This window comes from Pyxicephalus adspersus, chromosome 2 (assembly GCF_032062135.1).
Source record: "Pyxicephalus adspersus chromosome 2, UCB_Pads_2.0, whole genome shotgun sequence".
Taxonomy (NCBI): Eukaryota; Metazoa; Chordata; class Amphibia; order Anura; family Pyxicephalidae; genus Pyxicephalus; species Pyxicephalus adspersus.
In genome coordinates this window covers 110911269-110935976 of record NC_092859.1, presented here as the reverse complement: position 1 = coordinate 110935976, position 24708 = coordinate 110911269, and the positions used below count along the sequence as shown (strand labels likewise).

At 36.6% G+C, this 24708-nt stretch overlaps 1 protein-coding gene across 1 annotated transcript in view; it reads left to right on the top strand.

Moving 5' to 3' along the window:
- Window positions 1-24708, top strand: part of EXOC4 (exocyst complex component 4) — a 233933-nt gene that overhangs the window by 33464 nt on the left and 175761 nt on the right. Inside the window, exons 8-9 of the mRNA XM_072399059.1 lie at window positions 19857-20002; window positions 23608-23696. Of these exons, the coding sequence (XP_072255160.1) occupies window positions 19857-20002; window positions 23608-23696 (235 nt within the window). The remainder of the gene's footprint in view (window positions 1-19856; window positions 20003-23607; window positions 23697-24708) is intronic.

The following is a 24708-nucleotide window of genomic DNA, read 5'->3' as shown; positions in this document are numbered from 1 at the left end:
CATTCCGATTGCCCAGACTGCATGAGTGGCCAGCAGCCAATCACATTGGTAGTTGGGGAAAGGGAAGCAAAATTTTCCCAGCATTCTGTGTTCTCGATTTGTGCTGTGTATGCTGTACTGTATTGTTACACCTTTTCTTTGAGCCCTAATATGTCACCCAAACACTGTCTGGTAAGGCATCTGGTAAGGAACCTAAGAGCCAGAGGAAGTATCTGACAATCCATGAGAAGGTGACATGCTTCAAAAAGGAAAAAGTTATGCTGCTGTTACCTGCAATTATGGCCTGAATGTCTACCATAAGCTACATCAAGAAGGATGAAGCCAACATCAGGAGTACCATAGCAGGCAGTTACATTCAAAATGCTTAAAGGATGTGAGAATGGAATCAGCACTGTTTTGATTACTGATTGCAGGAAGAAGAACATTCCATTGGACACCAATGTCATCATCTAGAAGGCCAGGCAACTTTAGTAGCAATTTGCCAGAGAAGTGTGTGCCCAAAAAGACAACCAGGATGACCCCCAACCAGGATCATCACCAACAGCACTAGAAGAGCCCATGGCATTTATAGCCAGCACGATTTCAAAATAGATTCCAGCTCAAGAGTGTCCTGCTGCATGGGTAAGCAGCATCAGCAGATGTAGAAGCAACCAAGAAGTACCCTGAGGTATTCAAGGCGATCATAGAGGAGAAAGGGTATCAGCCAGAACAAGTCTTCAACATGGATGAGACTGGAATATTCTGGAAGAAGATGCCTTTTAGGACTTTTATAATGAAGGAGGAAGCCTGAGCTCCCGGATTCAAACCTCAAAAGGATCCTTGATAGTGTGTGGCAATGCTGCACTAATTTATGAATCTGGTAACCCCAGGGCCCTGAAAAGAAAAAAGAAAAAACGTCTGCCAGTCCACTGGATGCACAATTCTAAGGCCTGGATCACCAAAGCCCTTTTATCTGACTGGTTCCTCCAATGTTTCATCCCTCAAGTCAAAATATATCTCTGCAAAAAAGGGCTGATTTTCAAAGTGTTTCTTAGGATGAACAACGCTAGCGGCCACCCACTAGATTTATCCTATGAGGGAGTACACATTGAGTTCCTACCAGCAAACACAACACCCCTCATTCAACCTTTGGATCAAGGCATCACCTGGCGCTTTATACTTGTAACACTATTCAGTACCTTGTTGAGGCCATGAATTCCCACAATAATTTTTCTGTTAAGGCGTTTTGTCGTAAATTCCCCATTGAAACGTGTCTTTAAGTAATACAAAAGGTTCTACAGGAAACGAAACCCGAAACTTTAAACGCATGTTGGAAGAACCTTGTGGCCAGAATGTGTCCATAATTACAAGGGCTTCTCTCTCTAAGTTCAAATTTTCTGAACTTAGAAAATCTGCAAGCAAGGAAGATGAGGAACAAGGTGATCTATTGCAGGTGGACAACGACCAAGACCTCTCTCTAGAAAGACTTGCAAGGGATGGCTGAAGCATGGGGTCCCTCTATGGTTCGCTTGTTGCAGTTCAAGAATGCGATTGATGTTGCAATGCAATCATACAAAACCATCCTCACCAGTATGAAGAAGCAATGCCAGCAACTGCCCATCACAATGTTTTTTCAACCTGCAAAGATGACTTTAGATGCAACCCCACAAGAAGACATGCAACACTCTTAAGCACCTGATGAAGGGGTGCCTTCTGAAGAACTGTAAATGCTCATCATGATTGTCTCCTAACAGGTAAGTACTGACTTTATTACAGTACAGTTCTGTATTTACAAGTAATGTAACACATATCATATTAAACAAAAAGCATTTGGGAGTGGTGCCCGAAAATCGCTGATTTTCATTTATAGCGGGAGGTTTTGAAACGTAACCCCTGCGATAAACCGGGGTCTACTGTATAGGTGTGAGGTAGAAAGCTGACAGAATTATGGGGTTGCTGGACACCTACAACTACAACTATGAGCACTAAATGTATTGTGTGGAGGAATTTGGCCTATTATTTTGTACCACATTGTTTTAGAGATGCTTGCTGACAGAGATGGTCTCACATGGTCTGACTACTTTGTAATCTTTAGGTATACAGAGGACATCATAGTTGATTTCTTTAGTGAAAGATGCCCAGATTTGTTGGCTGCAAAGCAAGCCCAAATTATTATCCTTACATCACCGTGCTTAAAGTGTACCTAAACCCAACATTTTCACTTTAAAATATAAGGGTAGACACCCCTTATATGTAAAGCAAAAATGTTTATTATTTCTTTTTTATTTTTTATTTTTTTAAAGAGCAACACCTCCTCTTTTCAATCTTGATCACGGTGGCAATCAAGCCTGAATGGGAGTGCAGCCCCTTCCGAGATACCTACGTCACGCATCCTGGAAGGCTCTGGGTGTTCCTGCGCATGCACAGAAGGGGCATTTTTTCTACTTAGGGAAATGGCTCTTTAACCCTTCCCAGATTGACAGAAGCAACAATTATCTCTCTAAGATGATTGCTGGTGTCTTTTCCCATTTGCATTATGGTAACACACCCCTGAATGCTCCAGACCAGAAAAACTGCCAAAACTTTTGCTTTTATATATGTGGACAGACTTGCTGACATGCACTTGATTAATTACCACTTTAATTCCCATGGAAGTGGTAAAGGTGTTTTTTTACACACTACTTTTGCATTTTTTACTTACTTTGTTGCATAAATAATGACACATTGTAATATATCATGTGTTGTTTTTCATCTGAAGATGTGTTTACCTAATTGAAATAAACCCTAAGAACCAGATGTGCAAAACATTAAAATAGGTGGTGTACTTTTTTCACATGGCAGTGTATTCCCTTTGAGTATATATAGAAATTTGCTTCTGTGGAGTTACTTTTTGAAGAACTGCCAGTGAATAAAAAACATTTCTGACAATGCAAAATGACATTCAATGAGGCAAAAAGACTGAAGTGATATATATTTAGGTCTGATTTATTTATGTATAACTTGAGGTGAAGTGTTTACTTTTCCATTTAGTATTTTTCGGGAGATGTGTAAAAAATAGAACTCCTTCATTAAATAATTGGATGTTTGAAGTAAGAACAGATTCATTTTACACCTCTTTAGTAAATCATGTTTTTTTTTTTTTTTTTTATTCATGAACTTCATGCAGCAGTTTTATAATTAAAAAAAAAAAAATTTTAGTACTGCGTTTTGATGAGTATTTTGTTTTACTTATTATTTTGATTGTCTGCATGTCAAAAATAGGCCTTGTACAGTGTTTTCTGTACCCTATTTTAAGAAGTGTACTCATTTTTTTCAGATGATTTGTTCTTGGAGTTTTATTTATTTGTAAATGGTGCGTGTGTTTTTTTTTTTTCTTAACAGTTAGTAATTTACATAACTGAAAGCAGTCATTTTGTGAGGTGAATTCACTAAGTTAATGCCTCATGTTTTGGTTGATTCTTTAATAAACTGCCACATTCCACAAAACATGAAAAATATGTTTAGGTACTTCTTGTTATTGCTGGGATTTTCATGCACAGTCATTCTGCAGTTCACAGAGAATGACTTGAAAAAGGTCAAATATTAGGTGAGTGACGTTCTTAGGGTGAGAATGTCCTGTTTATGCTAGAGGTCAGAAGAAGATGTGCCCATTGCCTTTCTCAGCCAAGTACTTTAGGCACAAGAATGCTCTGTAGTTGAAATAATAGTGAGGATGAAATGGTGATATACTGATAAAGCTTATTTAGCTCACATATTTTATCAGTCCTGTTTTCTTTCACCTATCATGTAGAAGAAAATCAAGCAATATTACGATAGGAATTACATAAAATAGCACCTGCCTTGAACTTATACCAGTGTTTCAAAACTTCATAGGAAACACCTTGGATTAACAAAACTGAACCTGGGGACTATAGTTTGAATAGCCTAAAAAACAGGAATTAAAAAAAAAAACTAATGCATATGTTTATTCGAGTATGTTAATGTACTAACCTAGGAACTTAAAGCAGTCTGAGTATATTTTTGTAGCTTATTTTATTGCAACAATTCTTTGTTTAACAACTCTGTTAGCTGGTGTGAGATGCAGAACACCTCCTGCCAGTTCCTAGAAGGCTGAAAAGGAATTAATTGCTCACTGCCTGCAGAAACACTCCTCCTGGATAAACATTTTTTTTTTTTCATATGTCTTTACTCCTCATCACTAAAGCTTTCTGTCACTTTCCTTGTGGCGGCCAGGCTGACAGATTGCAGGTTGGACATGCCCTCCCCTCAGATTTACATGCGTGGTGACAGAGCATTTAATTGTTGCCTGGCTTCAATGAATATTCATGGTTCACAGAACAATACAATTAAGCTCTCAGTTGTCACAACAAAACTTGCTGTGGCCTTTTGGTGAATGGGACCTAGCAGAACAATCAATGAGTCTAGATAATTCATTTCCAGGACTATATGCAAAGAAATATTGCAAGAACAGCTTGTATTGGGAACTCAAAACGTGCACAATTTGTTTTCTTGTTATGTTTAATAAATAGGCTTAGTAAACAAATGATAAAACTAAATATAGTAGGGGCCTATTAAAAAAATATTACTTTCAATGTAATAATGTTTCTCCATGATATTCTACTTAATATTAATTTCCTACTAAAGATACACAACATAAACTCTCTTTTTCACAACTTTCCATTGCAAAGAAAGAACCCACTTAGTCAACATTAAACATGTATTTGATCTTCATAGAGAACGAAGGTACATTCATTGGTACAAGGTTTTTACCAACTAAAGTTCCCATCCGGTTAGAGGATTGTTGGCTGCGACACATGAAGACTGTATATTTGAGGATTTCTCATGTACATTAATTCTCTGTTCAGGCTTCCTCATTCAGCTTCTAGCACACTATTTTTCTGAATTCCACATCTGCATTGTGACGTGTACGAGGGAGTGCTGAGAAGTTCCTGGCTTTGCCCAGAAAGAAGAGAGCCAGAGTTATGAAATAACACATTTATTCAACATATTCCCCCCTGAGACTGATGCACTTGGTACAGCGTAGTTGCAGATTTTCTAGACTGTTCAAATAAAAGTCCTTTGGTTGGGCCACAAACCAGATCTCAGCAGCATCTTTGACGTCAAAAGTTTCCTGAAAACGTTGCCCCTTCGGGCGTTTCTTCAAATTCAGGAACAGATAATAGTCTGAAGGGACTAGGTTTGGTAAGTAGTGGGGATGGTGGACCAATTGGAAACCCAGGGTATTCAATTTTGCAGCCACAAAGTTGGACATGTGCGCAGGTGCATTGTCCTGCAAAAATAGAATCCCTTTGGTCAACGTTCCACAGCATTTCATCTTAATTGCCTCCTTCAGCTGGTCCATGAGGTTAGCATAATACTGTTCGGTGATACTAGACCCCTGAGGTAGTTAGTCCACCAACAGAATACCGTTGTTGTCCCAGAAAACGTATGCCATGACTTTTTTGGCGGATTTCTGGGTTTGAAACGTCTTCGGGTGCGGTGACCCGCTGTGGCGCTATTCCCTTGACTGTTCTTGGTTTCAGGATCATAAATGTGGAGCCACGTTTCATTCTCAGTTACTAATCCAGCCAAAAATTCCTGTGCAGCTTCAAAATGGGCCAAATTGGCTTTGGATGCTTCAACTCGTTCCTTCTTCTGATCACTGTTCAAACATTTCAGCACCCACTTCGCTGAAAGCTTGCGCATGTCTAGGATAGTGGTGATAACAAACCCAACACGTTCCCGTTAGATGTCAAGTATCTGGTATATCTTTTTTGTGGATATTCGCCGGTCCTCAATAATCAGCTCATGGACAGCATCTCAGGTTGACGGGTCAGTTGAGGTTGGGGGGCGCCCACTGCAGGGCTCATCTTTAACGGTGAAATGCCCAGGCTTGAAACGAGATATCCAGATTTTGACAGTGCTGTAGGAAGGACACTTCTCCCCCAGTGTTTGAGACATCTCAGTGTGAATGCCCATTGCTGACTTTTCCTGGAGAAACAAAAACTTCATGGCAGCCCGTAACTCCCAACAACATGAAACTTGCTTGTGCCTCTGCCATCACAGCTTCTCACTAAAAGAAACCAGTTTTAGTTATCGCAAAGACCTGATATTTGCACAGTTACATACTAAGATATTAGGCTGTCATATGCCCCAACACTCATTTTTCTATTTCACCTTGAAGGGGGCAAAGCCAGGAACTTCTCAGCCCCCCCTACCTTGTTCCGTCGCTGTCCCCGGGCGTCCTGCTGGTCCCCGCAGGTCCTGGGGACTCATCTGCCACCTCTGATGTCCAGCCGCGAAGTGCAGAGACGTCCTACGGAGTTTCCCGATGACAACGGTGCATGTGTCGGTGTGGCCGAGACTTAGCAGCGGGAAATTCAAATAGTTTTGTATTGGATTCAATACAAAATAGCTGTATTGAGTCCAATGCAAAGGAAATATTCATATAATATATCTCTAATTATATATATATATATATATATATATATATATATATATATATAAAATGCTGTACGGTTATATTACATATTACAATTTTTTTGGTTTATTTAAACAGATTTTTGTTTTTTTTTTTAATTTTATTAATACATTTATTAACTATTAGACATGTGTCAGTGGGTTATGCCTAAGAATTATAAGTCTACAATGTAAAATAAATTTCCATGCAAAAAATTGTACTGCTTTTTGCATGGAAATACAGCCAGAATCAGACCGCTGGGGGGGGTTAATAAAATTTTTTTTCGTATTGTGCCAACATATTACGCAGTGCTGTACATTCAATAGAGTTTGCAAATGTCAGACAGATACAAACAATGACTCAGGAGGGGGTGAGGACCTTGCCCAAAAGATTTAGAGGGGGTAGTGCACAATAGAAGGCGAACTAAGTAATGATGGTTAGGTAGTGAGGGCCTAAGAGACAGAAAAAGTTTGAAAAGATTGGTTTTTAGGGCTCTTTTAAATTTAGGGAAAGTAGGAACAAGCCAAACTGGACGAGAAATAGAACATTTCTGTGAGTCGGGGTGGCCTTGGAGGAGCTAAATGACTGGCTAGAAGTGTGTTTTTTTTTTTACCATGTCAGAGATGTAAGTGGGACAAGAGCTGTTGAGGGATTAGAAGGCAAAGCACAGGAGCTTAAATTTGATTCTGAGGTGAAATGGAAGCCAATGGAGAGAACTACAAAGAGAGGCAGCGGAAGAGGAGCGTTGGGAAGGGTGGATGAGTCTGGCTGCAGCATTCATAATAGATTGTAGAGGAGAGAGTTGGGTTAGATGAATACCACAGAGGAGGATTTTACAGTAGTCCAGAAAAGAGATAAGAACGTGTACAAGGAGTTAAGTGGTCTCCAGGGACAGGCAGGGGCAGATTTTGGAGATGTATAGATGAAAGTGACAGGACCTGGAAATGTTCTGAATGGGTCAAGGAGAGAGAAGAATCTAAGGTGACACCAAGACAACGTGCCTGAGGGGAAGGATAAATAACAGTATGAGACCTTATCTAGCACTGAGGGAGACAAGTCAGGGGTGGACAGATAAGATTTGAGTGTCATTGGCTTACAGATGGTACTGTAAAACAAAGGAAGATATGAGTTTGTCAGGTGAGGAGGTGTACAGAGACAGGAGAACCGGTCAAGGACTGACCATTGGGGAACACCAACAGGGAGGAGAGTGGCAGAGGAATTACTATTTAAGGAAACTTGAATGGAGCGGTCAGATAGGTAGGCAGTAACCAAGAGAGAGCAGTGTCACTGATACCAGTGGAGTTCATGATTTGTATTAGAAAGGGAAGATAATCCACAGTGTCAAAAGCAGAGGAGAAATCGAAGAAGAGGCGAGAAAAGTTTCCAAATGACTTCTGTTTCTGATCTGCATTACAAGTTTTAGCAGATCAGTGACTGCCTTATATCCTGGCTGGAAAACATCCAGTATTATCATCTAGCTATTTTTTTTCAGGGCTGCCCTTTTTACTAATTTGATTTCCATTTTTTCAGTCATGAAGGCCCAGCATCACATTTGGGCAATTCCCACAGAAAGGTATATACAGCACCTTATCAACCCCTTTTACTAGCCATGATATGCCTGCATTGCATAGAGAAGCAAAAAGACTTAGTTATGGGAAGGCAGCTTTAAGTCTATTGATTAATGCAGTAACTTTTGATGTTTAAAGCTACGTACACACTTCCAATTATCATCGTTGGAAAACGAACGATCCTGCACGATATCTACGAACGATCGTATAGCACCGATCCTGCACATAGAGATAATGACACGATCGTTCGTAGATATTGTACACACAATAGATACGATCGTTTGAGCGATAGAGGAACTATGTGCACGACAGGAAAGTAAACGAACGTTCGTTCATGCTCAGACTCGTACGCATGCTCAGACCATGGACGATCAACGAACGATGTTCAACGATCGTCGTCCAAACCGATCCGCCGGTCCGGTCGTTCGTTTCCAACGACTTTCCTCGTTCGTCGGCGCTGTTGGTTACTTTTTTACGAACGATTTTTTGCCCAATCGATCGTTCGTCGTTCGTTTTGAACGATAAAAATTGGAAGTGTGTACGCACCTTAAGTGATGCCTATTATTGGCCAACATAGTTTGTAAAAATGTGTTGCAAACTTTTAGTATGACTTGGGCATCTACAGACTTTACACATTTTACCAAGGCGTGGTGTTACATTTGTTTTCTTAGGGTTCATGTTGGGGATTTGTACACAATACGATTGCTAACTATTATGGATTTAGCATTGTTTGTAAAGTATTGCAAATCAGAACCCAGCATAATTTATTACTTTGTCACTGCCTTGGAATACCGTAATAATCATATTCATCTAAGGTAATAGTAAATAGCAGCTTACTTGGGTATCTGCTATTTATCTCTTCAGAGAAACTGTTAGCACAGCTTGTGATGGCACACTGCCTGATCTATGCAGTAAAGAATTCAGCATCCTGCTACAGCTATTTTGCCATTTTGGCATTAGACCACTTCAAGCACTGAGGCCTAACAAGATCTCTTTCAACCTCTAAAGGGGTCATTCTCATCTTTTTAGTATTATCTCCATTGCTTTGGAAAGCCGTATGCTTGGTAACACATATCTAGGTTGTGGTGAATGAAAGGCCCTATAATCACATAAGCTGAGCAGCAGGCTCACCGTGGGATTAGGCTGTGCCTCTAGTTGCAGCAAAATACATCTCATCTTCTTCTTGCAGACTTTGCTACAGTGGAGAATGAATATAGTGTTTGATGCTCCCAATGCAATCACAGGTTACTTGCTTCAACATTACAGTAGATGAAAGCTCTTTGTCACTTAAGACTAAATTAGACTCAGGAGTTTGTGCATTGTAATTGATACGCAATGACAGCGCTAATAGAGCTGTCGAAAACAAATGTTCTTTTGCACTATCAACTTTGTTGGCAAAGGGATGTTTTTTCTAGCTTTTTGTACCATATCCCTTTATTGACATGATTGATTTGCCTCTCATTTTGTGCCTGTAAACACAATACCAAAATGCATATCACGTTTCAGGCAAAGCAAAGATGTTTTCCTCTGAGTGAATGTTAATGATGTTTTAGAGACTAAAACAAATCCAGGAATAAAGTTCTGATTGAACATAGAAAATCTGATGAACATCTCTGTTGGTTGTAAATACCTTCATAATTTTATCAAATACTATGCAGGTGTGGTACTATGATATTGATATATGATTAAAACCACGTCAGAGGGATAATTTTTGTATTCTTTTTAAAACTAATTTCTTCTATCTTAAATTCCTTTTTGGAAATGTGTGGTAAAATATTCTACATATTACACGGATAGGGTTTTGAAAAAAATAATAGTGTGACTAGCCATATAGACAAGTGCTTTTGTTTAAAAGGAAACACTTTTTTGGCAGTTTTTTTAAATAAATTGTATATGGTTTATTAGGAATTCTTGTTTTACAAATAAAGAAAATAATACATAATATGATTCTTATAACACAACTGAATATTTAGAGAACTAAAACTGCAAAAAAAAATACAAAAAATACACTTATCTTTAATCCTGCAGGGCAGTCCAATCGCTCTAGGCGTGTCCTGCATCAGGTCCGGCGTCGTTTCCGCGCCACCATCTTTTCCGTTTTTCCTGTTCTTCATTCTATGTCACTCGACTCAGGCATGAGATCGGGTGATGTAGGATTAAAAAAAATATGCCAATCTCACTGTGCATGCGTGAGATTTGCCAATTTTTCTTTTTGCAGAAAAAGGCTCCTTCTGCGCATGCCTGAGATGCTTGAGCATGTGCAGAAAGAGCTCCCAAGAGCCTCCCAGAATGCCTGACGTAGGTATCCCTAGAGGCTTTGCCTAGGCAATTGAGAATTAAAGGGCAGTGCTGCAACTTTTTTTTTTTTTTTAAAAAGGGTGTTGCGCTTCAGGCGTTGTTCTCTAAAGGGTCCCTGTGAGAGAGTAAAAAGCATGCAAAAAAAGAACGTAATATCTACCTAATGACTATAAAACAATACTGGGTATTAATTATATACAATATTTGCATTGAAACCCAACTTTAAAAATCTTAGAAATTAAGTTGCATGTAATACAGATCCACTCTCTACTGCTGGCTTCTTGGACAGTGTTAACATCTCATCATGAACTTGTCATCTGTTGGCTGTATGTTGTATATGGTTTTGTAGGCATGGTTGGGATAAAAGGAGAAGTACTTCAGGGTAGCATGTACATCTTTAGAGGTGGGATGTGTGTGTGTGTGTGTGTGTGTGTGTGTATATATATATATATATATATATATATATATACACACATATTATTTATAATAATATTAATATTAGTTTTATACCTTGTTTTTTGTGTAGGTTATGAAACTGTAAGTAAATGAGCTTTAAAACAAGCCATTCCCGATTGGGTTCACAGTTGGGACACTAAAATCAGAGCTAATCTTTCCCTTTTTTTCTGGTTGCAGGTTCACAGCATAGCTTGACAACCTTATTTTACAAACAGATAGTAGGCTTTTTGAACAGTTCAGAAACCCTCTGAAATTAGACTTGCTGCCTGTTGGATCCAAATTGAACTCCCCCAATAAATATTGGTATTAAGTCATGTTGTTAACACAGTAATAAATATTTTGCTTTTCTCTTTTTCTTCTGTTTCTTATTACCTTTTATCTTAAAAACAAATAGACTGCAAGTGGAAAACCTAATCAAGAGGCATTCCAGCTCACTGGGAACCTTGTCATTGTTGACCTCACTTTATACTAGATCTAGTTGCCTGTCTGTCATTTGTTGTCTTTGAAAGTTGTTAATCCTGAACAATTATGCATTTCATAAATTCTGAATTCAGTCTATTTTTACTTGCTGCATTTTTTTGTTTGACACAGTGACAACCTGGCAACTACAATCTTCTGAAAAAAGTCAGCAGTGGCAACCTGTAAGTCTGCCTTCTTACTGAATGAAAAAAACTGGGACATTTCTAGTGTTTAGGAATTTGCAGAACAATTGTTTGAGATCAAGCTGTTGAGTACTATTTGTTTTCTAGTATGTGTGTAAATATATATATACATATACATATATATATATATATATATATATATATATGCCTTTATTGCAGCGGCTTTCAGTTGCCTCCCAGTCAATGTCGTGCTATGCTTTGGATCATGAGCTGTTCCATGTGGTCCTTCTCCATACTTTTTTCTTTCCATCATTCTAGTAGAGGTTGATCTTGGTTTCGTCTGTCCAAAGAATGTTTTTCCAGAACTGTGCTGGCTTTTTTTAGATTTTTTTTTTTTTTTAGCAACCTAGCCCTTTCTATTCTTGAGGCTTATGAGTGGCTTGCACCTTGCAGTGCATCCTCTGTATTTACTTTCATGCAGTCTTCTCTTTATGGTAGACTTGGATATCGATATGCTTACTTCCTGGAGAGTGTTGTTCACTTGGTTGGCTGTTGTGAAGGGGTTTCTCTTCATCATGGAAATTTATTCTGCGACCACTGTTGTCTTCTGTGGATGTCCAGGTCTTTTGGCCCTGCTGAGTTCACCAGTGCTTTGTGTCTTTCTCATGATATACCAAACTGTAGATTGTGCCACTCGTAATATTGTAGCAATTTCTCGGATGGGTTTTTTCTGTTTTTGCAGCTTAAGGATGGCTTGTTTCACCTGCATGGAGAGTTCCTTTGACCGCATGTTGTCTGTTTACAGCAAAATCTTTCATATACAAGCACCCCCCACTCAAATCAACAAAGGCCTTTTATCTGCTTAATTGATAATGACATAATGAAGGAATTGCCCACACCAGCCCATGAAATAGCCTTTGAGTCAATTGTCCAATTACTTTTGAGCCCGGAAATAAAGCGATTGTGTTAAAAAAAAAAAAAAAAAGCTTTAGTTCCTCACATTTTTATGCATTCTCGGAATTGGTGCGTGTGTGTTGTACCCATTAGGATGCGTATAAACAACAAGAAAGCAAAGTCTGTGAATTTTGATTTTAATATTTGTAATGCAATGTGATGGAGAGGAGGATGCATCTCTTAGGCTTGTTATAATAGTTGCTTTTAGTTCACTGCTGCTAATGGCACATATTTCTTTTTGGTGCAGAATGTCATTTTGGACTTTGATTGCATCTTATGTTTTTTTTGTTTTTTTTAACGGTTTTCTACATTTTTTCGAGCTCTTACTTTGAATCACGGATGCTTTAGGTTAAAGAAACGCGTGCTTGTTCTATGAAAAATGTGTTTTGGGCAATTATAAATGGTTAAAGGCAATTTCTAGCAAGTGCTGAAAGCAGAAAGGAGATATTGATATAATAGGTCCCTGTATTTCATATGACTTTAGGGAGGATCAGAGTGAAACTTAACTTCAGACTGTACCAAGTATGTAACAGCCAGCGTGGGTGAATCGGGGGAAGAATAAAGATTTTTGCTTGTTATAATAAAATCTGCCAGCTGCAGAAACCTATGAAGGTCATGTCTACCTATAATGACCTTGGGTGTTTCATATCTTCAAAGTATGGTATTTGTCTCCTTTTTATATTTGATGTAAAACTATTGCAGTGAAAATACCTATTCAGGAAATATATACTGAATTCCTGTTGTATTTATAGTATAAGTTCTTCATAATGTCAGTGTAGACAGAATAGTTTTCTTCTGTATTTCATGCTAACCTAGGAAGCATCTCTCTCACATTCCTATAGTTTTATATTTTTTGCTGGGGACATTTTTGTTATCTCCTGATATGCATTTGACAACTTTGTCTTATGGCATGGAGACAGGTGGAAAAAAAAAATGAGACCGGAACACCAACACATGTTTTAAAAGGAGTGTTTGGGAGTGTGGTTGTGTCTGGAAGAACACTACAGTCTCCCAAAAATCTGAAATGGTTCTTATGCTTGCAAAATGCTAAGTTGTAACATAGTATACTTTGTAGATTCATCTCTATGTATGTGCTGTATTTATTGTTTTGCTTTGCAAACTACGTTTTCATAGACAGTCTAATTAGTTACATTTGCCATTAAGAAGTCAGTGCAAATATAGTGGTCTACGTGGTATCATTTCAACATGAAACACTTGCAGTGTGTCACTTTGTATAGCATTAATTCCTGTATGCACACCAAACAGTTGGCAAGGCTTGGACAGCTGTCCTGGTACGCACTGCAGGCACTTGCCATTCACAGCCAGCTGTTGAGTTTTTATTCTGGCCCAGATGCTGGTCTGGAATACATTTTTATTAATCATTGGAAGCTTGTTGAATAGTAGCATAAGAAGTAAACAAACAGTAAATTGTATTCCTCATATTTGCTAAGCTAACTACTAGGAACAAAAGTGGGGACCTGGTAATGTATTTCAGCAGTTCACAATTACCTAGACAACTAATTGGCAATATGTTGATTTGAGGTAAGTTAAATGTCTGACAGATCATCACTAAGTGGTGCTTTAGCTAATCTTCAGCCTTACATTTCTTTTAGCACCCTTTTCTTCTCTTGCCATGAAAGCTACTTGTCCCATTTAGCAGTACACTGTAACATCTACACAACAAGCATTAGAAGTGTAGCGATCATCCTGCCCTCTGCTTCCCATCAGTGCTACCCTGGCTCTCCTCAAAACTATTTGGAGAATATAAAAGCTGGAGTTTCACTTTAAAATAGTTTTTGTTTGGTAAATTGTACTTTTCTGACAGGAAAGGCAATGTAGATGCAGCTCAGTTGTCATTGTTTATGAACCCTTACAAGTACTCTCTATGTATCTGTTGTCAAAATGAATGAAGGCAAGGAGTGACTGGAAAGGAATAAATGCTGCTTGCAAATCAGATGTGTAAACTTTTATTATAAAACATATGTAGCTACAAGTATTTGTCCCCCATTTGTGAGAGTTTTACTTGTCAGAATTGCTTGGTGATAGCTGGAAAGTTGTTTCATACCAAGGGAGTTTCATGTAACTAATGAGACAGGGTGCCAGAATAAGTCAATTTAACAAGCTACCCTCAAGTAAACATAGCAATAAATGCAGAGATTTTTTATTTGCCTCTTTTTCTCTAGCTAATGCAGCGGAATAACGACCATTACACAAAACAAAGAACCAGCTCTATTAGAAACTGTTTGTTAGCAAAGCTTGTGAGAAGGACAAATCCTAACAAATGGTGTCCTTAAAGAGCCATTTTTCTAATAACACATAACTAATATTAGACACTTAGAAAATTTACAGTAAATTGGATCATTCTAGCCAAGATGAACCTGTAAATGTTTTCTAACAGGAAGATAATCAGAGTTGGTATCCTACAGTTTGCCTGACACATGGCAGTTATAATGTTGACTCTCTTATTATAGTATTGCTCCTTCCAAATTAAATCATGATATGACATGCTTTTTCAGTTTTAAGAAGATGTTCTTATAGAAGTTATGTCTAAAGAATAAAACTTTTTAAGAAGCCCTATCCAAAACAGATTTTTGATATGTGTTCTCTGTGTTTTCGTTATTACTAATGGCATATTTTGTAATAATATTAATAGCTTGGATCTGGTTTCTTTGCCTCATTACAGGTTTCTGATTACCTGGGTTGGTTCCAATGTGTTTTCAGTCCACCTGCCTTGGGGGAGGCATCAATAAACAGGTCCCAAGAAATCTTCCAGGGGCATCTGTATAAAATGCTCAGACTACCTGAACACATGCCCTATGGTTCAAATAAACTTTTGGTTCCTGATTCAAAGTTTTTTCATAACATCTTTGAAAACACACATGATTTTTCAGCGTTTATAGGCAACCTTTAATCATCATTTGATTCCTTTCCCCTTGCTTTATCACTAAAACAAATCAGATGGTCCTTAGGGAAAGTTATCAGTATCATTCTTGTTGATAGGATAAATTGTCAGGTATACATCAACCACCGGTTTATATCTGTTCTTAGAAACTGCTTGCTGTTTAAGGAGTCAGGTTGTCACAGGCATGGCTGAACAAATGCCCACAACTGTTAAAAGCCTGATTACATGTGGTTGAGAAGCAGTAATCAGAAGCCTTACAACCATCTGTGTGCAAAACATTTTGCAGTATGTACTGAAAAATAACCAACTTTTTGTGGCCAGAGCCAGATTTCTTCATCTTAAATATCAGCCCCAGATACCACATTAACTTTACTTTACATCCACATTGGTGCTGTGTTTGACAAGATTTCAGTGAAGAAGTTTTACCATATAAAATTATTCTGCTTACTGTGTTAGCATTGTTTTTTTCCTAAATAAAGAAAAAAAATTATTGTTTGCATGTTTTTTTTTTTTTTTTTTTTTTTTTTTTTTAAGAATGGTTGGTTCTCATTTCACCATGTGACAATGTGACAATATTTATATAGCACCAGCATATTACACAGAACTTTACAAAGTCAATTGTCATATCACTAACGGACCCTCATGCTCTCAAGCCAACCCCCTGATCTAATGTCAGTCATATGTCATTAACGTTGTCCCAGGACATTTTGTTAGGGAAAGCAGATTAACCTAATGGATATTCCTGGCCGAGATTTGAACCTGTGACCTAGTTCTGGGCATAACAGCCCTCTGAAATGGCTATCTCCTCTGTGACTTGCTTTGCCAATGAAGCAAGCTTGAGCTCCACTACTCAGGGATCATAGTGGCTTTGAAATACAGCTTTGTGACCGGCATTGACCTGGTCACAGCTTGCCAGTATGAATTGTCAGTGTTGGATATATATCTTTGCTAAAATGTTTTTCATTCATTGATTCTTTGCTATGCTTAGTTTATTCATTCTTGAGAAATTATGCTTTGTGGCATTCCTGCATCTCCATTTGCAGTTCTAAAAGTTAAACTTCTCAGTGAGGACAGTATGTAGAACACAAATCCTAAAGGACTAAAGGACATTGGGCAGAATGTGTTAGGTAATTTCCCAGTACAGTAGAAATTTGTTTTTTTTTTTTTTTTTTAGAATTTAAACACAAACTATTCAGCAGAAGGATTACACTGTAGAATTATCCCACAGTTAGAGGATTTGTTATAGTCATATAATACTAAGGATTAACTTTTGGAATATATTTTTATCCTGTAATCTTCCCTGCATTGTCCTTCTCTGCCCCTGTAATAAAGTCCTTAAAGATTGATATTTTCACTTATCGGACTTGACTTCTCTTTAAAAAAAACAGTCCCAGAAATGCAATGTACCATATACTCACCAATTTAATCTCCTTGTTAGTTTTTTTTTTATTGATGCTAATAAACTTGTAAAGCTGTATGTAAAAAACCTGCCATGATAAATCATATTGCATTCACATTGTTTGCTGCGTACAGTAACCTAATTTATACCTTTAAAGTGCATGTCACACCTTTGCATCTCAACTGCATAAAAACACCTCTCATGTCCACTAGGGCCCTTAAAGTCTATCTGTACCTGAAGACAATTGTTTTTTTTTTTTTTTGGATAGAATAGGGAAAGAATGAGACTCATGTCAAGTTTTACTGCCATTGGAGGCTTACTTCCTGTCTAGTAAAAAGGTTGTCCCTGAGACAAAGTAAGGAGAAATTTCTAACACAGCATTTTTAAAATGAAGGGGACTGTATGAAGTAGTGTCAGATTTTTATTGTTGTCTGTATTCTTGTTAAAGTGTTTTCCCCACAAAAAAAGTCCCAAAAGGAAAAACAGGAGCCCCAGATAGCAGTAAAACATGATGGGTTGTAAACTTGTTCTATTTTATTCAAGACCTTAAAGTTTCGGATATAGATACACACAAAATCATGGTGATCAAGGTTGCAGTTCTCTAGTGCAGTTGTGTGGTTTAAACTCATCTGCTAAACTAAGCCATGCAAGTGACAAAAACACATTTCCAGGTTCAACAACTTGTGTTGCTCTATTCTCTCTTCACCTGGTATATTTGACAAATATTCTTCATTACTTTAGTCCGGTTAAAAAGGAAGTTATCTATGTATATTCTGATGAAATATATGTATTTATTTTATATTATACATTAGTATTATTTTATATATTATTTATAGTATTTATTTTTTCTTGTTGTATATTATACTTTAAACTATGCTTTCAAGAATCATTTACACATAGCATAGATTCATGCACATGTACATTTCTGCAGGAAACATTCACACTTAGCATGTACCATAGACCTCACAATATTTGGATTGAATCTATCAATCAAACATTTGAGAGGAAGGACTGAATGACACTTTGTCATTTCTGGCAGAGTACATTGTACGTTATTATTATAATAAAAGCTCTCACCCGTGTAGAAACTTTTTGTTTTAACATTTGCCGCTGACGATGACAAATAAATGTCACTTCTCTGACCAGTATTCTGATAAAACACGCTGCTCAGAAATCAACTCTTCAAACCTATTTATGCCATTTAGATGTTTGGTTCTCCAGCAATTGAGATGCTGAGGAATAGATATTACTTTCATCTTAGCTTTTGTCAAGTTGATATGTACCTCCCTGTGTCAGTCTGAGGGTTAATTGTTTCCATAGTCTTAATAAATGAATGTGTTAGATGTTCAAACATCTTTGCCTGAAGCCTTTTAGAAGAGTTTATGGTGCTTAAACAATTTAATGCCCTCTCCTAGAGTTTGTGAAAGTGCTTTTGTAAAAGTAAAAGGTTTTAATTTTTGTTTTCATTGAGTTAAGAAACATTAGCAAATCCACATTAATGGCGTTTCTAATTGTACAATTGGCATTGCTAATGGATTTAATTCTGCTGGCAGCTATTTCATTACCTAAATTACCCTCAGTGATTTGCTAGTAATGTTCCCTTGTTTTGCCTAGTTTTTAGTACAGTATCAGCTTGCATTATTGTGTTATTAAAACATACAAATACATTTATATTCCCTAGCAAATTATTACCCATTCTGGACAGATGGGGAATTCTGATTACCAAAATTAAATATTTGCAGATCAAATTCACATGGGCTGCAACATCTCTTTTACAATTAATTTATCCTATTCTGGGTGTGGCTTACCAAGATTCTAAACGTTTAATAGGTGAATGTAATCATTTTATGGACTAACCATAAAATGATTACCAATGTGACATATGAGCTGTAGATATGAAAGGCTGCGATGTTATCCTATATTCGTGCCACATGTGTGTAACGGGTTATCTATTGGCAGTTGGGACAACAATTGAGGTGAATCATGCATCTTCAAGATTCACAGACCCAGTGAAATAATCCAAGAATTTGCCATGATGCAGTGTTGATAAAGAGCAGCAGGCTAAATAAATAAATTCCTGTAGCATTGAAAGTTAGTGTTTAGCATGAACATTAACAATCCACCATTGGTGTTTGGTACATATTAAACTAAACACATGCTCTCAAGCCAAGCTGCCTCCACCAGTCATGACTCTGGCCAGGTGGGGATCACAATGCCTGGCAGTTCTGGTGTTTTTTTAGTGCCAACATCTGAAAAGTCCTTTTCAGCTCTCAACACACCATTGCAACTCTGTATGTTGCACGGAGGAAGGGCAGGTGTAGGGCATATTGAATGCAATGTGCTGTAATACCTCATAGGCCACCTGTTGGACTGCTCAGTTCCAGAGGTTTAAGTACTATTAAACCTTTTATTCCAGTTTCAGCAGAATAAAAATTCAAATACATTTAGTTGTCTATGTCCTAAAGTGAAGACCAGCAAAAGAAAGAAAATCCTTTTAGAGCCTTTGGTAAAAAACACTGATTTATAGTATGTATATAGTATATGTATTTATAGTATAGATTATACACACTCCATCTGGTTTTTATAGCCAAATATTCTTTTCTCTTGGTCATCTGACAATGAGTCTTCCTAACAATATTATAAGATGACAGCTACCATCTATTATTTATTAGCTTGTAAAAAAGTCTTGCTGATTTTATTGTTATCGTCAATATAGCGCTGATGGATTTCTTTACAGCCCTATCTTTTTTCAGATCCTTATGTTTGAGAAACTACTGTAGGAAGGCTCTTAGTATCAGCTTGTTTGTGTGCACAGTAAGTGTGTGTGTATGTACGTACAGTAATTGTGAATTGTAAGTAATTTGCAGTTTTCTGGAAAAGATGCAAAACAACAATTTTTTTTTTAATTAGAAAAGACCATAAGCCAAAATGCTTTTCTCTACAAATATTTCCTACTCAGACATAAGGTTGTTTTAAACCTTGGTTCTATTAGACTTTTTTTATTTTTGTGGTGAAATGTTTTCCTCATATACATAAAAGTTTTTAAGCCAATTCCTACCACATTCTTTTTATCTGAATGCCCGACTAATAATTTATTTGTTTAAACAAATCATGTACCTAAAGAAAAAAAAAAGAAAAAATTGAGATTTAAAATTGCTCACTTGTTGACTTTTTCTTAATTTTTCATTTTCAACGTATTTATTTCTTTTTCTGACTCTGACTAATGTGTTTTGTGCAGATTCTGCTCACTGAATATCTTGATATGAAGAACACCAAGACGTCATCAGAACCATCAACCCAACTCAGCTATGCCAGCTCTGGAAGAGAGTTTGCAGCTTTTTTTGCTAAAAAGAAACCCCAGAGGCCTAAGAATTTTCTTTTCAAGTATGTTTATGCATGCATTTTTTGCTTGATATATTAAAAGTATGAAATACAGTTGCACATGGCATAACTGTATTATAAATGATGTGCATTTATGAACTGCCTATTTTAAAGATTATATATCTAACCATTGTAAATTTATTTTTTCATGCTATCATTTCTTATTTGTGCTTTCTATAGGATCATCAGAAAGAGAAGATTTTTTTTCTATTGTTAGGGTTATCCTCTCTTCTCTGAAAAAAAAACCCAGAAACAAATGTCATCATTGGAAGATTTCCACTCTTTTTTTCTTTTCTGGTAACAACTCAAAATTTTGGATTTCAACTACTCTTTCATTATTGGTGACATTTGCTATCGGAACAATTGGAATGCCTAATAGGGACAACAATGAAAACCTGGCGGGGGTTCTCTTCATTGTATTAAAAGGGAGAGGGAAGGATGGTGGGAAAGGGAAGTAGTAAAAAGAGGCTTTTTTTGGCACTAAATTTCTACAGATAAAAACTGTTTAACTTTTTTTTATTATCAACTAACTATAGATACAAATACATACAAGTAAATATAAAATGTAACATTTCATATGGCGTCAATGATTCAATTAAGGTCAGGTGAAAAACTACGCCTAATCATAGAGTAAGGATGGTTGTAATATGTTACAATTTTCTGGTTTCCAGATTCACATAATAGGTCTTGTTTCTGACGCGTTTTGCCTATTTTGGCTTCCTCAGGGGATATATTGAGGCTTTCAGAACTGAACTACAAATGTCAAAAGATAATACTTGTCAGCAAATGTTCTATCCTAAATAAGGTCTGTTACAATGACTATCGTATTAATATAAGTTGTTTTATCACCAGAGTAAGATGATAAACTTATATTATGATAGTAGTACCCGAAGAAACCACCATATTTGTCAAAGTGTATATACATTTTTGCAAGGTAAAGTAGGATAATTATTGAATTACATCAAAATCAAACATATCATATGTGGGATATGGCTTTCAAATACATAATTTAAAGTATTGTTTTTTTTTTGTTTTGTTTTTAAATATCATCAATATCACACCTTAGGTTAATAAAAATAATATTTATGATGGTTTACAGTTCTATGTCCAGTGTTCTATAGGCTCCAGGTGGTTTGAGAATCTAGAAGTTCAGAATCAGCATTTTATTTAGGCTTTGGTGTGAATATATCTCATACCTCCAGTATACCTCTGTTCTCTCTCTCCATTTACACTGTACCAAATCTCTGACAGTGTCTTTAGTTATAATTTAAAGTATTTTTAAACTTCCCCTTTTGCTTTCTTTTACGCTGTTAAATATACCATTCAAAGTATTTTTTAAAAAAGAAAAAGAAAATAAAGAATTCATTCGATCATATCAGAAATTTAGAGCTGCTTCATGTTTGTGTTATATTGTGCTATCTAGGAACCTAATTAGACTTTCTGATTCTTATCTTGGGTACCACTGATGAAATAATAGTTATGTTATGAAAATGAGAAGAATGTAATGCAAAAGAAACCTGTATGACACCTTTGAGGACACAGAAATGTTGTGTTGTCATTCCCACTACAGGTGCATTTCTATCATCACATATTTTTCTGTACTTTCCTAATCTTTAAATTATTAAAACATGGCAAAATGTGTGTATTACACTTTTTTTTTTGCCTTCACGAAATTGGATGCTTGGTGGATTTAAAGGGAATCTTTCCAGACCCCACATTTATCAACATAGTGACATTTTTATAATCTTCTGTTGAAATCCTGGCCATTTTACAGATGATGTGCTATGCTTTGGATCATGAGCTGTTCCACACCTTCTCCATACTTTTTTCTTGCCATCATTCTGGTAAAGTTTGATCTTGGTTTAATTTGTCCAAAGAATGTTTTTCCAGAACTGTGCTGTCTTTTTTTAGATTTTTTTTTAGCAAAGTCCAATCTAGCCTTTCTATTCTTGAGGCTTATGAGTGGCTTGCACCTTGCAGTACACCCTCTGTAGTTACTTTCATGCAATCTTCTCTTTATGGTAGACTTGGATATCGATACGCCTACTTCCTGGAGAGTGTTGTTCACTTGGTTGGCTGTTGTGAAGGGGTTTCTCTTCACCATGAAAATGATTCTACGATCATCCACCACTGTTGTCTTTGGTCTTTTGGCTTTGCTGAGTTCACCAGTGTTTTTTTTTTCTTTCTCATGATGTACCAAACTGTAGATTTTGTCACTCCTAATATTGTAGCAATTTCTCGGATGCTTTTTTTCCTGTTTTTGCAGCTTAAGGACGGCTTGTTTCACCTGCATGGAGAGCTCCTTTGACCCCATGTTGTCACAGCAAAATCTTCCATATGCATGCACCCCCCCAAATCAACTCCAGGCCTTTTATCTTCTTAATTGATAATGACATAACGAAGGAATTGCCCACACCAGCCCATGAAATAGCATTTGAGTCAATTGTCCAAATACTTTTGAGCACCTGAAATGAAGTGTTTGTGTAAAAAAGAGGCTTTAGTTCCTCACATTTTTATGCAATCTTTTTGTTCAACCCACTGAATTAAAGCTTAAAAGTCTGCAGTTCAACGGCATCCGAGTTGTTTCATTTAAAATTAATTGTGGTAATGTACAGAACCAAAATTAGAAAAACGTTCTCTCTGTCCAAATATTTATGGAACTGTATTTTTCAAGTTTTCATTCAAGTGTTGGCAGCTAAGTCCTATTTTCCCTTTCTAACCACTCCATTGGCTGCTGATATATCCAGGCTATGCTGTGACTGTCATAGAAACAAAGAGAAGTTATTAAAGGTTGGGTTGTGATTGACAGCCTGGCTTCATATTTTTATGCTGCAAGGATGGATGACGGAACCAAATGTGGGAATAACTAGGTCTCTGGAGAGAGACTTTGTTTCGGTGCCTTTTTTTCAATAATTATGCATAAGTGAGTCTAATACCTGAGTATTAACTGAAATGAATATTAACGGAAAGGTTGTTTGAAAGAGGCACTGTTATTGTGCACATCGAGGGCAAAGTGACTGTGCCTGTATAAAGCCCAAACCTCTTGACCATTTTATATTATTGTTAAATGAATTAACCACTAAAATAATTGTTAGCTGAGAAATAGTTTCATATAGGTTTCTTACTATACCCCTGTCACAATACTCCTCTTTCTTTTCAGTAAATCGAATTGTTTTTCAGATTCAAGAGCATACGCATTACTGTGGACAGTCAGAATGTCTCTCCTGTTAATGTGATAAAGTTTGTTTTGTTGCAATCAATTGTGGTTAAATAATACCAACAAGAAATGTCATGTAATCTGCAGACACCACTTGATGTTCTGATTTCAAATATGGAAACGCACTGACTTATTAGTGGAGATGGCTTTTAACTGCAGTGCATATGAGTTGCATTGATTTTTTTTTTTTAATTTGAATGGGGATGGAACGTTTAATAAAAAAAAGCAAAAAAGTTCTCATTTTCTCATTGTTTCTCGCAATTTTGTATCACAGTTGTTGTTATGTTATGTTATGTGTTTAATAATTAATAAAAGAACCAAGTTTGTTTTCAGGTTTTAATGTTATTTATAGGATTATTATGTAATACTAAATACATTTTGTCTGTTTTAGGTTTGAATCTTCTTCTCATGCAATTAGTATGAGTGCCTACTTAAGGGAACAGAGACGGGAGATGTACAGCAAAAGTGGGGAGCTTCAAGGTAAGAGGTCTACTTATCGGTAAATGCCAACAGTTACTTCCGAATGGGATGGTGTTCTGTAAGTTAAACAAAAGTGTTTTGGAAATATTCAAAGTTCTAGACCAGAAAGGTTCAAGCATGTCTGGCCTTTTTTTCAGGATAAGAATATTTTCAACAAGTACAAAAAATACCAGTTAAACTTGACATGAAATGTCGTTAAAATGCATTGACCTTTTCATTTCTGTGGGCTGAAAAAGCACCAACACCATTATCAATGGTTTGTAAATTACTATTCTTATTGATCGATCCACCATATAACGGGATGAACAAAGCAGACATATTAGAGTTCTAGTTCTTAAGGTATGTATGGCTTCTTCTTTAGATACAGCAGAGAAATGAGTGTAGACAGAAGGAGACAAAATTATTTGATGGATTACAATAATCTTAGGAAGAAAAGGCTAAAACTTAAAAATGAATGAAGCGAAAACATCTAATATATTCCAATACGCCAATAAAAGGTCAACAATTTATTACATTTTTAATTTTTGGTTTCAATAGATTTTCTGATTGGTTTCTGTGTGGAAAAATGTGCTAAAATATTTAATTTGTTGAAGGCATCATTATAAATGGTTTTGATACAATTGTCATTTCAAATAATTTTTGGCTTTTTTTGAACAGGCAGTTATTATGGGGTTCTATTTTTAAAGCACAGGATCTGCCATTCAGCGTTCATTCTCTGAATGTTTTTCAAAATGCCAAAGAATAAATAACTACTAAAGATTATTTCGTTATCTTTTGACCACTGCATGCAAAATTACTTAGCTTTAGGATATTTTGTGGTTTCTTTGCATGAGCTTACTGAATCACACGCCACTATACCATTTCAATAAAATTCATATCAGAGCTTTGACTAGGCTAGTCCATCCATTTTTGTTTTTGAAAATGTTTTTTTTGTGTGTGTTTTAGTGAATTTGATAGTTTCTGGGTTACTATGGCATTAAAGATTTGATTCTACTTCAGGTGATGGCTGATG